The sequence below is a fragment of the Choloepus didactylus genome, chromosome 8, assembly GCF_015220235.1.
Source record: "Choloepus didactylus isolate mChoDid1 chromosome 8, mChoDid1.pri, whole genome shotgun sequence".
Taxonomy (NCBI): Eukaryota; Metazoa; Chordata; class Mammalia; order Pilosa; family Megalonychidae; genus Choloepus; species Choloepus didactylus.
The window spans coordinates 67,853,509-67,866,289 of NC_051314.1; the positions used below are offsets into that span (position 1 = coordinate 67,853,509).

General features: G+C 37.7%; 1 protein-coding gene across 6 annotated transcripts in view; it reads right to left on the minus strand.

The window, feature by feature from the left end:
* Positions 1-12,781, minus strand: part of SRGAP1 (SLIT-ROBO Rho GTPase activating protein 1) — a 313,329-nt gene that overhangs the window by 128,676 nt on the left and 171,872 nt on the right. For 5 of the 6 annotated variants that reach the window (XR_005218600.1, XM_037848384.1, XM_037848383.1 and 2 more), the window contains exon 3: positions 10,993-11,155. Coding sequence is in view for 5 of the 6 variants with exons in the window: in XM_037848384.1 (XP_037704312.1) it covers positions 10,993-11,155 (163 nt within the window). In the remaining variant the exon portion in view is untranslated. Of the gene's footprint in view, positions 1-10,992; positions 11,156-11,439; positions 11,527-12,781 lie in introns of those variants that run through there. The other variant, XM_037848386.1, reaches the window with a different exon arrangement.

The window sequence follows — 12,781 nt, forward strand, 5'->3', positions numbered from 1 at the left end:
GATGTGGGCTTTTGGTCCAGACCAAAAAGAGGTGGCCTAATACTTCTTTACAGTTCACTACCGATAAGGAGTGGGTAGGTGGGGTGACCAAGAAGCTCCACCTATCATCATCTTCCTCCAGTATCATTTCCTAGACCAGAACTCCAGGCCCTTGTCCTTGCTGTTCTCTCGGTATAGAGGAATGTACTTCCCCCAGTTCCTCTGCAAAACCTCACCAAGCTTAAGATCGTGATCAAATGCCACTCTCTTTGTGAAGGCTTTCTCCATTAGAATGCCTTATTCAGTCCTCTGTGTTCTTGTGCTCCTTAGGTCCTATCTGTGTAACAGTAGCTACCAGTTTACAATGGAATTTTTATTTCTCCACTTGTTTCCCTAACTTGATTTAAGTTCCTTGGGAATACCAAGTGAGGATTTGTGTCTTACTTACTTTTGTGACTTCAGCACCTACCATTGTGCCTGTCACATAATGGCAATCAGTAAAGGTTTTTTGAATGAATAATGAAACAGAATTTCTACTCTGTTTTGGAAATACTTTTAAAAATGAATGATAGTAGAAGTTACAATGGATTTGTCATGACTGTTCAGGGGAATCACAAGACCCTACCAAATAACAAAAGATAGTTATTTTAGTAGACCCTTGCAATCTCCATCTTTAGAGCTAGAGAGATGAAATTTTTGTGGATGTGTTTATTCAAGTTATTGCATCAGCCAATTATGGTTCTATATGCTCATTTGAGAATCTGAAGTTTAAAACCTTACTTTAAAAACTAAAAATGGTGTATATATTTATTTACTATCAATTACTGAATGTTACTGGTTTTAATCAATATAAGTAGTTCATATATCCAGTGTCAAAATTTTCTATTTTTATAGGTTTTTAGGTTGATCTGACATATTTAGGTGGTAAAATTTCTGCCTTTTGTATTTAATTTCTTCTCTAATAATGAAAACATGTTTTTCTTCCTTTGGTTGAGATTTAAAAGACACTGAAATCAATTTCAAAGCCATATTCAGTATCTTTTCTGCAACTGCATTTTTTTTTTTGTTGCTATCATCCAAGATGTTACAAGTGTTTCTTAATTCAAATATTTGTTATACGTGCAAGCTTCCCAATATGGCATTTCTTGCAGCTGCTGAAATCTTTTAGAACCCTACCACGTGGAATTAAACATAGGCTTCAACTAGTATGAAACCTTGGAGAACAACCAGAATACTGTTCTTATGTTGCTTTAGAATTTGTACATCTCAACTGCAGATACCTCAACATATTGTGGGAATGTTCTCTCCTCACTGACTCCTTTCTTAAGGCAGCGACCTTGGAGGAGAATGAGCAAGGATTCAGTGTGTATGGCTCTTTGAAAAATGATCTTCATTAAATGTTGTCTTTTACAAATAACCAAACCTGAATTCTCCCAGTACCAAACAGCTGTTTTTTTTAACTTGTCTTTACAGGAGATGAGGGACTTGATACAGTCTGACCAATGACATGTTCATTCATTTTATCAAGAGTTATAAACCTAAGATTTAAAAACAAACCAAACTGGGGGGTGATGAGAAAGTTTTGGAAATAGTGATGACATTTGCACAACATTGTGAATGTAATTAATGCCTCTGAATTGTACACTTAAAATGGCTAAATTTATGTTACATATATTTTACCAAAATTAAAAAAAAAACAAAACTGAAACATTTCTTAAAAAAAAAAAAAAAAAAAAAGCCTATTTAGGAGGACTCAATTAATTTGAGTCAATCGTTCTCAGCCTGGGGAGGGTGGGGGAGAAGTGCAATTTTGCCATCTGTGGGACATCTGGCAATGTCTAAAGACATTTTGGGATGTCATCACTGGTGAGGTGCTACTGGCATGTAGTGGGTAGAAAAATCTGAACTCATCTGAACTGCTGCTCCTCATAAGTACTGCATCATATTTCTCTGGCTGCTTTCAAGATTTTTTTGTCTTTAGTATTCAGTGTGATTATGAAGTCTCTGGTTGTGGGCTTCTTTGGGTTTATCTAGCTTGAATTTCGCTGAGATTCTTGAATGTATAAGTTTATGACATTCACCAAATTTGGTAAGTTTTCTTACAATTATTTTTTTCAAAAATTTTTCTCCTTTCATTCAGGGACTCTGAAGACATGAATGTTAGAACTTTCAGTATTGTTCCATAGGTCCCTGAGGTTCTGTTCATTTCTCTTTTTTCAATCTTTTTATCTGTGTCGTTCGGATTGGATAATACCTATTAATCTATCTTCAAGTTCATTGACTCTTTTCCATGTTATTTTCATTCTGCTATTAAGCTCATTCCATGAGATATCTATTTCACTTATTGTATTTTTCAGCTCAAAAATTTCCACTTGGTTCTTCTTGTGTCTTCTATTTCTTTGCCGAGACTTACTATCTTTCCATTCAGTTCAAGAGTGTTTGCCCTTACTTCTTGGAGCATTTTTATAATTATTGCTTTAAAAGTTTATGCTTATATTGCTTATACTGCTTATACTGCTTTATAAGCCAGTCACAAAAGGACAAATATTATATGACCCCACTTAAATGCAATAGCTAGAAGAAGCAAATTAGGAGTTACCAGGAATGGAGGGGGGTGGGTGGGCTGGAGGGGAGAATGGGAAGCTATTGCTGAATGGGTACAGAGTTTCTGTTTGAGGTGATAAAAAAGTTTTGGTAATGGATGGAGATGATGGTAGCACAACATTGTAAATGTAATTAATGCCACTGAATTGTACATTTACAAATGGTTTCAATAGCAAATTTTGCTATTTTTATGATGCCACAATAAACAAAACAAAACAAAAAGTCTACAATAGATAATTTAAACATCTGTGTCGTCTCAACATTGGTGTCTATTGATTGTCTTTTCCGACATAAGTTGAGATTTTCCTGGATATTTGCATGTCAAGTAATTTTGGATTGTATTCTGGATATTTTGATTGTTATGTTATGAGATTCTGTGCCTTGTTTAAACTAGATGGAGAATGTTGAGATTTTTGCTTTGGTAGGACATGAACCTGATTGGATTCAAGATACAAATTCTGATCAGCTTTCTCTGGGTTGTGGTTTCAATAACAGTTCTGTTTTCAACACTTCTGCAGTACTATTTGGATCTGTCCTGCATATGTACTACCCAGTAACCAGTCTGAAACCCAGGTGGTAATCTATCTTTTGGTTCAGTTTTCAAAGTTTTAGGTAGGCGTACTGTTTAGGATCAGATGTATGCATATGCAGCTTGGGGATGAGCTAAGGAGTTCATAAAGGATTTTTATGGGGTTGCTTTCCCAATCTCCTCCTTCTCTGCAATCTCCCCTGTACTCTCTGGTTCCTTGGGGCTCCCCTTGTCAGTCCTCTGACCCAAAAGCTGGGGCTTTAGTACTTCACTCTGACACACACTTTTCATGTCTTTGCCTGCATCTCGGGCCAAGTAGCAGCAGGACACAGAGAGAAAACAAAACAACGGGTGTTCACCCTCCTTCTTGGGGCCACAGCTCCTTCTATAGGGATGAAGTTTCCCCTCCCTCAGAGGGGAATCCCTCAGAGTTGTGGATGTACTTGGGCCCCCACTGTTGTTGCCAATGCTACAGCTGCCATCAGGGCATTGTCTGGGGACTGGGGCATGACAAAATTTGACAGAACAAAGAGAAAGGAAAAATGGGGTCTTTTCTCTCCCTTTGATGCTCTTTGAGCCACAACAGGAAGACTTGTACCAGGGTTGTCTATATTTATGTCCAATTCCCACCTCTGAGTTTCAGGCTGCTGTGAGTCCAGGTTAGGGGATACTGGAGGAAAAATGAGAAATTTACTGGTGATTCAATGGGATTTTGAATTCTGGTCTTCTTCTCCAATCTGCCTGCTACTATCTACACTTCAGAGACTTCATATAGCTGCTCCAGGCATTATGTCCAGGTTTTACAGCTGCTTTAAGTAAGAAAAGCAGGATGGAATATGTTTACTCCATCTTACCTGGAACCTGTATTAATTTTTTTTTAATTTCTTCTTCCTTTTGGGGGATGCTAGCCTTCTCTAAAGGTCTTTGATAAAGCTTTTGAACTGATGGTGAATGTTCCTATTAAGCAACTCACCTGGTATATTTATTGCCAGGCCAATCACACATGTCCTGTTGCTACTAAGTAATAAAGGCAACAATGTAAATCCACAACAGCAGCACTAGCAGCTAATATTCACTGAGCACTTACTATGTGCCAGCCATCCTGATAAGCAATTTATAAATACATATATCTTCTAAAATATTTTAGAAAATTACATCCGTGTAAGAAAGGTAGCTTGGTTTTGATTCATTTATGGAAAAATGAGGTAACCTTAGGGTTGATAAAACTCTAGAGAACCGGCTAGAAGTGTTAGCTTGAATTATTGTTACTTATTTATCCAGGCTCCCATCAATAATTAAACTGCCTTCAAGGCCACTGGAATACCATTTAAATCTTCTGCTACACTGCACCGAAATGCTTTGAAAAAGTTAGTCTTGTATTATTTACTACAATTGCATCAGCACACTAAATTGTACATGGCAGCTCTCTGCTAAGAAAGTAGTCAATTAATTTTTCAGGGAATAAATTACTTATTGGTAAATCACAGTCATGACCATCATTATTCCAGAAAGGTAAAATGTAGGAATTTTACTCAAGGCATGAAATTCTAATGCCATCCTTTGACCCAACAATTCTACTTCAAGGAATTTAGCACAAGAAAAAACTATCATAGACATGTGAAAGATTTAAATGTCCAGCGACAAGGAAATAATGTTTCCATGCAAAGGGTAAAGCACTCTGCAGGCAATAAGTATCCTATTTGAAAGATTATTATCAGACATGGGAAATGCTAACCATATTTTACGTGCAAAGAGTAGGTTAGCAAGCTATATGCAATGAAATCTCAATTTCATAAAATAAAGTTGTATCTATGCTTGTATATTTACATGTTTATCCATATAAATACTGAAAAGATAAAGCCCAAGATATTAACAGCAGATAGTGTTAACGTGGGTAATTATTCTCCTTTATGTATATTTTTAGTATATTCTAAATTTCTACAATGAATTTTACTTTTATATTAAAAAAGAAAAAGACTTTTTTTCTGTGTATATTTAGATTGGTAATTTTCAGATTTTTTAAAACTTCTATACCTCTTCTTCAAAATAAGGACAGAACCTTAGAGAGTTGTAGTAGAATCGCACTTTTTATTAACTTACACTAAAAAGTCTATTTGATTATTAACTTATTTTAAATGGTCTATTTAGAAGTAACATACACAACAAACAAATACACATTTTTTTCCTTTTTTTTTTCCTTTTCCATTGGGGTATTTAAATAGAATATGATTGACTTTGATTAAAATAAAAAATGACTACAAAATTCCAAATCTTACTAATAGTCTCTCTTGCCTTTTGGATTACAAAGTAAAAAAAAGTGGGTTACTGTAAATCCTGTGGGTCTGAATCTGATAACCGATGGTATTGATGCCAAATTGGGGAAATTCTCAGTAGCTCAGGGCCAGGTACTGCTACTTTGAGTCCCTGCCTATAACTCAGAATGACTGGCAGGCTTTTTGCTGCCTCATCCCAGGAATATCATTCTTCAGGATTTTCTTCCATAGGATGCTCATGAGGGATGAATGGGGCCAAGGACAATGGTGTCCCAATTCTTAAAAGCTTTCTGACCTACACTTTCAGTGACAGCTCCAGTTACCACAAGCAAAAATCTCTGAGAGTCCAGGGTAGCTAAGAACCATCTAAGACATGGGCAAAGCAAGAATATACACTGGCCAGCCTGACTTTGCAACTTCTCTCTCTGAGCATACTGTTTCCTCTCCCCTAAAATTTGGATTTATAATACCTGTACATTGGGTTGCTGTGTGAAATCATATATGAGAAATGTAGAGCACAATGTTGAGTGCTCTATTAAAACTTGTAAGTGGTGGCTTATAGATGTCCTTATTTTTGGTGAAGAAAAAATTAACTATACTAGTATACATGTTTATGCAAACAAAGAAAGGATAAAAACATATTAATAATTTGGAAACAATCCATGGGGAAATGACAAACCTCAAGGTAATTCAAAACACTGAGAGATAATTTAACATATTTAAATGTCACCATTTTATGGTGTTCCTTCTAAAATACATACTTCTATTAACATTCTTCAAGATTTTGTGATAAGGTGCTCAAATAACCAAAGTGATCACTGCAAGTTGGCTGTAACCTTTCTGCTGCTGACTATGACTGCTAACATTAATTACATTTTTATGTACAGCATATGAGCTGCACATTTTCTGGCTGCAGGTTCAAACCAGATGCAAAACACTCTCTTTCAGCATGAGTAATGGAAAGAAGGCAGGAAAATCTCATGACTTTGGGAGGCTGGGCTTGAGAACAGTGAACACCACTCCTTGGTTCTTTGAGAAAGAAGTGAAAGGCTGATAGGGAACAGAATCATAGGAACGAGGAGTCCCCAAACACTGACCTTTTCCTAAAATGGTAAAACAGCATGTAAGAAGGTAAAAGCAGACCTCCCCCAACTATACTTGTATTGTTCATACCTAATGGAAGGTCTGGAAATGAATAACTCTTCTTATTGACAGAACGGAAGAAATCATCAAGAAATTATCAAAGCCTCAAAGTTGAGACTCTCCAAGTGAAAGGGCTGTGGTAGACCTGAGAGGCATGGAGTGTTAACCAACACTAGGATTCACTTGGTTATTCTCTGATTTTCCATTAAATGTTGAAATTGAGGACAAAATTTTAATTTGGCAATACGCAATGACATGTGAGGTCATTTCTGAGCCCACTTACAAATATGGTTTGGGACTTCATAATAAATGATATACAAATAAAATTTGATGATCTGCATGTGATTATCACACAGTTGTGCCATAAAATCTCTTTAGAATGAGGATGCATTTAATACAATGCCTCATGTAATCTCAGATTACATGATTATTGCAGGTAAATGGAATAAGTGTTTACAACATAAATAAAAATGATAGTAACTGGTTTGAAGCTGTATGTATTTCAGGAAAACATGTTCTTAAACCTAATCCATTCCTGTGGATGTGAACCCATTGTAAGTAGGACCTTTTGATGAGGTTATTTCAGTTACGGAATGTCCCACCTCAATCAGGATGGGTCTTAATCCTATTACTGGAGTCCTTTAGAAGCAGGATGAAATTCATACATAGGAAGAGAAAGCCAGCCAGAAGCAAGAAGCTGAAATTCAATGGAACATGGTAGAGAATGAAGAGGCCAGAAGAGGCCACCATGTGCCTTGCCATGTGACAAGCTAAAGACAAAGGATCCCCGGCAGCCAGCCCCAGAATGCCAGTCTCCAGGGAGAAAGCATCTTGATGATACCTTGATTTGGATTTTTCCTAACCTCAAAACCATGAGGGAATAAATTCCCATTGTTCAACCCAACCCATTTCATGGTATTCGCTTAAGCAGCCTAAGAAACTAAAATAGTAGGTAAAAGTTACTTAGGACTTAATAAGAAATCCAAACACTGGCAAGTGGCTTTCCGTATGTGACTCATGAATCCTCCAAACAAGTATATGAAATAGGTTAGTATACCTACTTTATAGATGCAGGAACTGACGCTTGAGAGGTTTAGAAATACTCCCAGGTCCACACAACTACTAAAAGTGATTCATACCCTAAATATCTGATTTCAGAGACTAAAAGCTGAATTGCTATGTTAATTTGACCAATAAGCTTAATTTTAAAGCTCCAAGGCCTAAATCTAAAATAATCAATGTTTAGATAACTGACGATTGTTTTAAAAAGCTTCATTTTTTTCTACCTGCTGAAAAATTTCTGTTGAGCTTAACAACTGGATACTTTTATAAATGGTTCTAATGTGATTTAAATTTAAAGTCTTGAAGCTATTCCCTATATCTATGCATGGGATTAAGTTTCCTACAAGTGTCTTCTTGATTATTATACTCATTTCAATGCAACAGCATTCCTAGGATTATCTGCTCCAAACTCAGTGTATCACAGAACAGTCTGAGTACAAGGCTTCTGTCACTAATAAACTGAATTATAGGTGTTTAAAAGGCTAAGACTGTCAAGCTCCCAGCAACTATCTGAATCTCCATACAAATGTGGGGATATTTTTGAAATATCTCTCCCAAGAAGGACATGCATTATGTTCACCAAGGACTCCATGGAAGTTTCTAAAGGTTATTTCAGAATGACTCTGATAATTTCTTTCAATTCTGATAGCAAATAGCCTTCTGGAACCATGACAAAGGAAGAAGAGCTGCAGAAGAGGGAGTTGGTGAGATTAAAAAAAAAAAAAAGCAGAAGAGACTAGTCTTGCTTTCTAATCTAAATAGACAAGAAGTACTTTGGACTTCGTAGATACGATTCTGGCTTCCCGTTCTTTCAGAAAGCAAATGTGTCTAATGGGCTGGTCTGGTTCTTCAATAAGCTCCAGGCTCTCACTTTAGCCCTCTGCCCCTCTTGTTCTTTCTTTTTCCACCAATGACATGAATGGAAAGGTAAGGTCTATAATCTGACATGTTTATGTGAAGAAGGTAGAATCTGATACCTGTAATAGTAATGACTGCTAATTTTCCAGTTGGTCAGCAATGACTAGGAATGAGAAGACTACTCAAGAAGCTTGGAGGGTTTCCCCCTCTAAATGCCAAAGTAATCAGCATCCCTGTGTAAACAGGCAGTTTGCAAGGAATGTGATTCTATGAGCCCCAGAAAACTTCTAGGTAACAAACAAGCAGGTGTGTGTGTGTGTGTGTGTCTGGGAATTGTCCTCAGGATTACCTTTGGGAATTATCCTCCACCAAATGGAGCTGTGTCACCCCAAGATTACTTACCCCCTCCCCAAGAGCAGCCCAAATCCAATGACTGGAATACAAAGGCTAGGCCTCTTTAAGCCATCTTGGCTCAGGACTCCTATAGAATCAGCTTCCTCCTCAGCCCAAACCTGCCTCCCTCACCCCCTTGGAGAAAGTAGTGGGCATTCCCCAGTAAATCTCCCACATGTACATCTCTGCTTCAGAGTCTGTTTTCCTGGGAATACAACCTAGGACACAAAGAATTAATATTAACCCTTTTATTTTATGGATAAGGGGGGAAGCAAATGAAGACAAGTTGAATTATCTCCCAATATCACATAGCAAATAAGAGGAAGAGCTGGGATTCAAATCCAAGTCCATTTGACTCTCAGCTTAAGTTTTGATCAACTTTACCAAGCCCTTGACTTTGAGTCACGAGATACAAATTCTTACGTCTTAGCAAGACATGTTAAGTCCCTTCTTTATATGGCCACCTTTTCTTGCCTTATATCCCATCACTCACTCCCATGAAACCCTTTGTCGTCACATCAAACTCTTCGCTTCCCCTGAACACATTATGCTCTCTAATATGCTGCAAGTTGCAGTTTGTGTTCTCTCTTCTCTGGGGAATTTCCAGACCCCTAGAGGTTGGGTTACTCTAGCCTTCAAGGTTCTACAATGGGCTGTGCAGTGGTGACTGTTAATTATTGTAATGGGTTCCTTGCAGGCAGGGGCATCTCTTTTAACTCTGCCTCCCCAGCCAGGCATTATAAAGATGTTTGGTTGAACGGATAAATAGATGACTTCCATCACGGTGCTGGTTCCAGAAATCCTGGCTGAAGGAATGTCAGCACCTCTACAACTGGGAGGATCATATGGTATCTTCCAAATTTGGATAAATTGTGTCCTCCTTGAGCACAAGGACTAGTTTTCTTCATCTATGCAGCCTTTTCAGCACCTAACACTGTCTTTTACTCAGATGTTGTTGAACCTGTTAAACTGAATGAGGCCTTAGATAAAAGGGCTGACATACAAGAAAATCATGTCACTTATGTGGCTCAGTCTAAACTATGTAAAAAAAAAAATTCCTACCATTTAAGATACATATGACATCTCTAAACCTAATCAACTTAATATGATCCTTACTTTCCAATTTTTAGAACTTCTGCTTTGTTTGAAACATTTTTTTTTCTATTTAATAGAGCAAAAGATAACTTAGAGTTTGCTAAATTCCATTTCTAGATCAGAAATCAAATCTAATGTGGATACATCAAATGTGACCAAGAAGTTTTCCAGCTGGCCTGTTTAATACTACATCTCTGTGTTAAGGGGCCCCTTGAAAACATAAATATGCCATTAATCCAGTGTGTTTTCCCCCCACTTTCTGAAACTAAAGATTATTTACTGAATAGAACTGCAGGTATTGGAGTAAGCACCAAACACTACTACTACAAAGCTGGGGGGAGGGGGAGGTAGAGGGTGGGCGGGGGAAATCCTTGTCCTACAAACATAAAAACTGAATAAGTAGGTGCATTCTCTACCTAGGAAACAGTCCAATTTTGTTACTGTTCTCAACAACAATGTGCAAACAACAACAAAAAATTGCTGAGAGCTGCTGAGACTAGTAACAGTGATGAGTCTTAAAAATCAAGTTCCCATTTTTTAATGGCTTTGGGTTTGAGGAAGCTCTCTGGTGTGTAAGGAGCCAGATTTCTGTGTCCTGTGGAATTTTTTCCTGGGGCTGTCTTACAGCATCTTCTGTTGGTCTGGTGGGAATAAGAATAAAGATAACATTTTTCCTGAGAAAGCAGCACATGTAATTGGTTATCTTGTTTTTCACAATCTCTGACTATGTGTGAGCCTCAAACACAGAATCTAGGCCTTTTCTTTCTGGTCTGATTTTTTCGTAACTGTGGGCAGTCTGTTCCCAGGGACGGAGATACAATTCACAGATACATTTTATTTTCAAAATTTCTGCTGACAGATCACAGATTTAGTGATTTACAACTCTATTTGCATGCCTGCTCAGGTTTAACTTTTTATTTTCTGTCTTTAAAATATTCATCGGCTTTTTACCTAACATTTATTGAGTACTTAATTGATACCAGGCACTGTTCTCAGTCCTGGTAATAGGTAAAGCAATGAAAAGGAAGCACAATATGGCAGAATTATGGTGTTTACCTTTTTAAACATCCTGGTGGAATCTTCACCTATCTGCATGAACCGCATAATCACATTGTTCAGATAGATGTCGCTCAAGGTTGCATGGTCTTTGCTTTCTCTCCTCACTTGGTTCAGGAGTAAATACCAGCAGTTCACTGGAGACAAGAGGTTCTGGTCTTTCCTAAGAAATGAAGAAAGACAGAATGACCACTAATTTCAAAGCTGCCCGCATCGGTTGAGTAAAGTAACCAAGGCAAACTAAGGAGCCACAACAGACACATTTTATTGCTGTTCTTTCTGACTCTGGGTGTTTCTCATACCAAGATACTCAGTGGCCAGCAGAACGGTCTTCCGGGCTGTGGATGGCACAAAGCCAGCAAATCCCCAGGCTTGGAAGGAAAAACTTGGATCAAGAACACCAGTCAAAACCCACACTCCTGACAAGGGCATGGGACTTTAACTTACCCAGTGCTCAGGCAGGTCCCTGGCTTTAAACACCTCATTGAAGAAAGCAATTTATGTTTACATAAAAACCTATTGACTACTGTCTCACAGAGAGACTGTGGTTTGCCACTGGGCACAAAGTCCGCTTTGAATGTTCAGTCTAGTTGTTGGAAAAAAATTTGGCTAGCTATGCTTTCCAAGGGACATAAATTTGAGGGTTATTTATTAATTCCCTGATATATAACCTCCAGACTCCAAAAAGTGTTCCCGGGAATCAGAACTTGATAGCATTGTCTCAAGTCTCGTGAACAGAACCAAGAAATTTGCTGGCTTACGATTTCTCACATGTTCTATTTAAACTCATCAAACTAGTTCAGATTTGTAACTGCTTCTTGTTTTATTTTAGATAATAAAGTTAAAAGCGAACAGGAACCACAAAAGGAGACTTTGAAAAAAATCTTAGAGAAGAAACTCTAAACAAAAACAGTGACACCGAGATGTTACTACTTCCCCCCAAAAAACAAAAACAACAACAACAAAGAAAAACACAAAGAACAAAGTTTTTTGTTTTGCTTTTACATTAAAAACTATAAAACGGTAAAGCAGGGCAGAATGTTTATCCTAACTCTGGAACACAAACTCCATTCAATCAGACATGTTCTCCTCCTATTATTCATGGTAACTTGACTCCTGAATAGTTAGGAAAGAGTAATTAAGTCAGGTCTTTCTGCCATGAAGTCTCTCAGACTCAGGATTTAACACTACAGCAAGTGAAAATTCTAGAAAAGGAAGCAGAGGACGGAAGCAAGAAGCAAGATTGGGTGTGAGGGAAGAATCTCCTAATCTAGGGTCTGAGTACTTGCACCTAAGAGAGAGGTCTCCCCACTGGCAAGCTAACAGTCACACCCCCCATCTAGGGAACCCCCTGTTTTTCTTAAAGCCATCAGGCAAGGGGCAGTCATTCTTGGGTCATCTGGGGCCTTTCTGCTATCAGTGGAGGAAAATGTCACCTTATTATGTTAGCTTTTATGTGTATCCTTTATGCTCAAATTGCCTATAAATTCTCTGAGAACATTTCATACTTCTTTGTATCCTCAGTGCCCTGCCCAAAGTAGGCTTTACATGTTATTTCATTCATTGAATAAACATTAATTATTATTATCAACCTAATAATAATAATATCAATTATAAGGATAGGCGCTCTCATTTGCTAAGAACCTACTGCAAGAAGTAGTAAAGAGGTTAACAGCATGGATTCCGGAGCTAGACTGTCTAGTTTTAAATCCCAAGTCTACCACTTACTGGTGATATGATCTTGAGCAAATTATTTTAACCTCTCTGAGCCTTAGTTGCTTCATATGTA